At 47.7% G+C, this 6337-nt stretch overlaps 1 protein-coding gene across 1 annotated transcript; it reads left to right on the top strand.

The window, feature by feature from the left end:
* Positions 1 to 1308: 1308 nt before the first annotated feature.
* On the top strand, positions 1309 to 5625 carry LOC149187256 (uncharacterized). The gene is made up of 2 exons (XM_089409595.1): positions 1309 to 2214; positions 2395 to 5625. The coding sequence occupies exons 1-2, from the start codon at positions 1309 to 1311 to the stop codon at positions 5623 to 5625; spliced, it is 4137 nt and encodes a 1378-aa protein (XP_089265721.1).
* Positions 5626 to 6337: the final 712 nt, after the last annotated feature.

Raw genomic sequence — 6337 nt, 5'->3', positions numbered from 1 at the left:
CTCTGGTTGGATAGCTGCCAAATGGAAACCAAAGGGAGATGTCCAGCTTCAACTAGGACCGAAAGGCTTCTTTACAGTCATCTTCTACTGCGTGGAAGACAAACTCAGGGTGTTAGGTACAGGCCCACATTTCTTCAATGCTGCAGGGCTGTACATGCGAGACTGGAAACCCAGATTTAATCCAGATAAAGAAGACCTAACCTGGGCACCAGTATGGATCCGACTATATGGACTCCCTGATGAATATTGGGACGAAGATTCACTCAGAAGAATTGGAAATGGTGTGGGAGAATACATCAGGACGGCCGAAGAAACCAAATCCCGCAGATTCATTTCATATGCTCGCATATGTGTCTTCATAAGGTTGAATGAAGCGCTACCAGAATCGATAACACTCTCCCACTGGGATGAAGAATGGACCCAGCCCTTGGATTATGAGCATGTGCCCTTCCGATGTAGACGATGCCATGCTCTGGGGCACTTATTCAGGGACTGTCCTCTAAATGTCCCAGATCTGTCTCAGAACTCCTCCGCCAAGCCCAATCAAGATGGGTTCACCAAAGTAACAAGCAGAAGGCGCTCGCACCGGAAAAACGCCAGCGGGCAAAAGTCTCAGCAGAATAATCACAAAGATCAAGCATCCAAAAATAGTTTTGAGATCCTCAATAGCATTCCGGAAGAACGACCCATGGAAAATCCCAGCAAAGCCGATCTCCCATCCTCCTCAAGCCGCCCCCCCCCCCCCTCCAGCCCCCCCCCCAACTCGAAAACCCCTTTCATAATACCAACCATTTTATCCAGGAATCAGGAGGATCCGATGAATAACCCCAAGAATATGGAGATAGACGGGAAACAGAAGCCCGCCCAGACTTCAGAGCCTACACAGGAAGACACCAGTGTCATAGAAATAATGGAGGAAGAAGCTGAAAATGTGGACCTTCACGGACTGGACATTAATGAACTAGAGTTGGCATGTAGGAAAAAGGCGTTTGAATCCATCGCTGAAACTGACCTAGAAAAGTTGGAGATGGTCATCTCCAAAGTCTACCAACAACATCAGTTAGGGATTCAAGCGGGAAGCACCTGGGATGGTAGACTGCGTCCAAAAGATTTCAAAAAAAGAGGAAGGAAAACAGTTCTTCAAAGAACAATAGAGCTTGGAGAAGTCCTAGTGGATTCAGGCCACTATGCGAAGCTTACGAAATACTTCAGCCCCTCTCATCCCAGTTATCAATGAGGCTCATCTCTTGGAATCTTAGAGGCCTCAACGGCCCTGCAAAATATAGAATGCTCAAAAACATGATAAAGATGGAGAAACCGCACATTTGCTTCTTTCAAGAAACCAAATGCAATAGCGCTACTCTAGGTCGAATACTCTCCAAGGCCTGGCCGGGCTGCCAATCAGTGGCTGTGGATGCGACTGGAGCTTCGGGAGGACTCGCCATAGCCTGGAACACTCAAGCCATAACTCTCACTGATTTCCATGCAGCCCACCATCTCATTCAAGCGGCCTTTCACATTATAGGCACAAAGGTTCATGGGAACTTATCTAATGTTTACTTCCCACAGGATGGAGGCAGTAAAAAAATACTCCTTGACACCATCGAGGCCCTCAGCATTAACAGACAACATCCTCTCTGGATTGTGGCGGGGGATTTTAATATGATCACCAAACTAGAGGACAAAACAGGGGGTAGAACCAGATTGGAACCAGAGGTGGAACACTTCAAGGATTTCATCCTAAATGCCTCCCTTATTGATATGCCCTTTTGTAATGGAATCTACACTTGGAGCAATCACAGAAAAGGGAAGCATCAGATAGCCTCCAAGCTGGACCGATTTCTGATATCGAACAACGCAGTGCACATCGGGGGCGATTTCAATGCGGAGATTCTGGCCCACTCTGGATCGGATCACTGGCCAATAGCCCTGCAATGGCAAAGACCAGGGAGCAGCACCAGGAAGCCATTTCGATTTGAAAAATTCTGGTTAACCCACCCGGCATTCAAGGACTTCGTCAAATCTATTTGGGCCTCCTTTGTCCCTCCAGAAGGCACCAAAATGTTCAAACTCCAACAGAAATTAAGGCACCTGAAAAGCCACCTCAAACACTGGAATAAGGAGATCTTTGGGAACATCTTCGAAGCCCAACAACAACTCAATCAGGAGCTCAAGCTACTCCACCAGACAGTCATCAATTCAGGGCATACAGAGGCTACCCTAGAAAAAGAAAAGCACATCAACAATCAACTTGAAGAAAGGAGAAAGCAAGAAGAAATTTATTGGAGACAGAAATCAAGGGTTAGATGGCTTAAAGAAGGAGAGCGTAACACCAAATTCTTCCACAATACAACAGTGCAACGAAGAATGCACAACAAGATCTCATTCATCCAGAACCAGGAGGGAGGTAAAGAGGAGGAGCATGAGAAAATAGAAGAAACCCTCCTCAATCACTTCAAACAAGTCCACCAAGAACAATCAGGGGATCGGAAGGCAGCTATCGAGAAAATCACAAACAACATTCCCAGGATAATAACGGAGGAGCAAAACGATCTGCTCATGAGCCCGATTCTCAGCCAAGAGGTGGATGAAGCAATGGCGCAGCTTAAAGAAGGTAAGGCTCCTGGCCCTGATGGCTTTACCACTGATTTTTTTCATGCTTTCTGGGATATGATTAAGGTAGAGGTTTGGCAAATTGTAGAAGAATCTCGAGCCCTTCGATGGATGCTGCCCTCTCTAAACTCTACCTTCATCACTCTCATTCCCAAGGAAGAGAACTCCACTACCCCTGACAAATTCAGGCCCATAGCTCTATGCAATGTTCTCTATAAAGTCATTACCAAAGTCATCGCCAACAGACTCAAGCCCCTTCTCCCTCAGATCATCTCACCTGAGCAATCAGGCTATGTGGAAGGCAGACAAATAATGGATGGTATAATACTCTCCCATGAGATCATTCACTCGCTCAAGCTCTCCAAAAAAGCGGGCATGTTACTCAAGCTTGACTTATCCAAGGCATTTGACAAACTCAGCTGGGCCTATATTCAGAACATGCTGAGAGCCTTTGGCTTCTGTGCCACTTGGGTAAGATGGATAATGAGCCTCATCTCCTCCTCCCACTTCTCCATTCTTGTCAATGGGCTGCCCTCTAACCCCTTCAAACCCTCCAGGGGCATCAGGCAAGGGGATCCTCTATCCCCCTTCTTATTTGTGATAATGGCGGAGGGCCTAGGTCGGCACATCAAGCAAGCTAGGCAAGCCAACCATATTAGGGGAATCTCAATCCACAACTCCCCTGCCTCCTCCCACCAGCAGTTTGTGGACGACACCATGCTGTATGGCCATCCCTCTGCTCAGGAAGCCTCATGTCTAAAATCTCTGCTCAACGACTTCTCAAAAGCTTCAGGAACCCAAATCAATAACACCAAATCCCAAATTTTCTTCTTCCACACCCCTCCCTCTGTCAAACGTGCTGTCTCTCGCATTCTGGGTTTTCAAACTGCCTCTCTCCCCTCCACTTACCTGGGAGCGCCTCTCACTGCCTCCGCCATAAAGCAACTAGCTTGGAGGCGTCTTATTGAGAAAATGGAATTTAAACTGAACCTTTGGACGCACCGCTCCCTCAATTTAGCAAGTAGAGCGGTGCTCCTTAAAGCCATCCTTCAAGCCATGCCCCTCTACTTGTTCTCCATCCTAGCCGCTCCAAAATGGGTCCTGAAAAGGCTGAGAAATTTACAGCGCAATTTTCTTTGGGGAAGTTCAGCTACCAACCATAAATGGGCGCTTGTAAAATGGGACACCACTAGCAAGCCCAAGCACAAAGGTGGAATTGGCCTCCGAGACCCTGAGCACAGCAATATCATCATGACCGCCAAAATCTGGTGGCAATGGTTAACAAATCAGGACAAACCATGGACCAGAATTTGGATCGCCAAATACACCAACAATATGCCGCATGCAGAGCTTATTAGATTCACGCCCACAAGCACAGGTTCACTCATTTGGAATGCGGCCAAGCAGCATCACCAATTGATTCAGAAACATAGCTTCTGGGAAATAAGGAATGGTCAACATGCCAGATTCTGGTACGATGCATGGAACCAACTTCCCAAACTAACCAATGTACTTCCAGCAGCCATTATTCCAGGTGGGCAAGAGCAACGGCATGCCAAAGTCCACCATTACTGGAATCCGGAAACGGGAAGAGGCTTCAGGAATTGGCTTTCTAGCAACCAAATAATCAACACCAACAGAACGCAGGAAGCAGAGGCCCTTGACACTGAATTGGCAAAAAGAAGAATTAGGCACAACAACAATGACGACATTCTCAGATGGGGCTACCTCCCCAAGGGCTCTTACTCCACCTCTGAAGCCTACAATCTTTTAGAAGATCCTCCCGTCAACCCTGATCCTCTCTGGTCTAGAATCTGGAGTTTCAAAATATGGCCCAAAATCACTCACTTTCTTTGGTTGGTGGGACACAAAAAGATTCTTACATGGGACAAATTGCAGAAACGCAACTTCCACGGGCCCTCGATTTGCCACAACTGCTTTCAGAATGAAGAAACCTTGCAGCATCTTCTAGACTCATGTCCGCTTGCTACTCAACTATGGGAGAAGATAGAATTCAGAAGTCAAAGGCGCTGCAGAGACATGGGAGGCATAATAAATACCATTAGGCAATGGCCAAAAAGCCCCTACAAAAGTGGTCTGCTTAACCACTTGTGGAACATAATTCCAGGTTTTCTCCTATGGAATATTTGGAAGGAACGGAATAGGCGCATATTCAAAAACTATAGCTTGAATAAGGAGGACATATGGAACAGGATGCACGCCAACATCCAAGAAACCATGCTTCTGCAGTCCTGGACCCAACAAGATCTCCCAACTGAAGACAATGAGAAAAACATCTTATCAAACTGGGGACTGCAACTGACACAAGAACCAACCACACAGCAAGCAGCAAATAGCAACGGCAAGGAGAAGGAAAGCTGGGAGGCCCCACCTATTCATTCATACAAGCTCAACTTTGATGGCGCATCCAAGGGAAATCCAGGACCTGCAGGATTTGGAGGAATCATCAGAGATCATCACGGAACTCTGCAACAGATCTACTTTGGCAACCTAGGTTGGGACACCAACAATTCAGCAGAGCTGGAGGGCATGTGGCAAGGACTTCTCACTGCAAGGAGACACAATCTTCAACCATTGATAGTGGAGGGGGACTCCCAAATTCTCATAAACATGGCCATTCGAATCCAGAATGGATCGCAGGCCAGGAAAATAGCCAATAGTTGGAGACTAGAGGCCAGACTCAGCAGCATGGCGGAGGAAATTGGCAACTACAATGCCATCTCTTTTCATCATACTAAAAGAGAAGGTAATAAGGTGGCTGATCTTCTTGCCAACATAGGGGTTGACTCAGATCAGCCCTTCCTTGAGGGACACCTGAACATCATTCCAAATAATCAAAGAAAACAGGAATGTGAGAGTCTCATCCACAGGGACAATGAGACCCCGGATGCGGGTGGCGGGACGGAAGAGATGGGCACGCCACATGCCACGCATGGGCTGCCCCGTGTAAACAATACGGCCACCAGGGGAAGGCCGTCAACCTTAACATGAACCCCCCAGCTGCGTTAATGCAGTTAATGGCAAGGGTGGTAGGTTTATGGATCTGCAGAGAGCACTTAATGCGCGCCTGGTTCGAGGGCATAAGGCAGAGTTTATCAGGCGCGATGGAGTGCGCAAGGAATTATTGTCTGAAGAATTTTGGAAGAGGGGAAATTACAGAGAGCCGAGGCGGTGGCAGCTTCGTTCACCTCGACGCCTGGTTTCTCGTGGTCACTGTCACTGCCATTGCCACTCTGGTTGCTGGTCATGTAGACGGCGGCAATTGGCTCAATTGCAGGGTAAGAACTGGAATTGGTCCACCTTGCTACCAAGGGACGGGTCTCAGAAAGGAAATTGGGCACCAGAGAGAGATCTGGGAAACAATTGGCTCTGTCTTCGACTCCAAGCTCACCTGCAAACACACAAGAAAAGATTCAGAATCACCATGGTTAAACTCCGACAACGACAGCCATGTAGGAGAGGTCCAGCAAGAGGTTCCTCCTCGCGAGCCCCAGCAATGGATGAGCATCACCACTGCTGCTGCTGCTATTGCCATAGGAGAGCCAGAGCTACCCCACTCCCCATCAGTCAGTTCTTGGAGGTTGGGAGCGCTAATGAAGAAAAATCCGAGCTTCCCTCCTTTGGCTCAGTGGTTTTCACATTGCAAAGTTCTGAGAGCAACCCAGGGCTCAATGCCCACATCTCAGTCATGTTCACAAAACTT

This window comes from Pinus tabuliformis, chromosome 3_1 (assembly GCF_031772625.1).
Source record: "Pinus tabuliformis cultivar Carrire ecotype Pingquan chromosome 3_1, CPIR1, whole genome shotgun sequence".
Classification (NCBI taxonomy): Eukaryota; Viridiplantae; Streptophyta; class Pinopsida; order Pinales; family Pinaceae; genus Pinus; species Pinus tabuliformis.
This window is presented reverse-complemented; position numbering and strand designations above follow the sequence as displayed.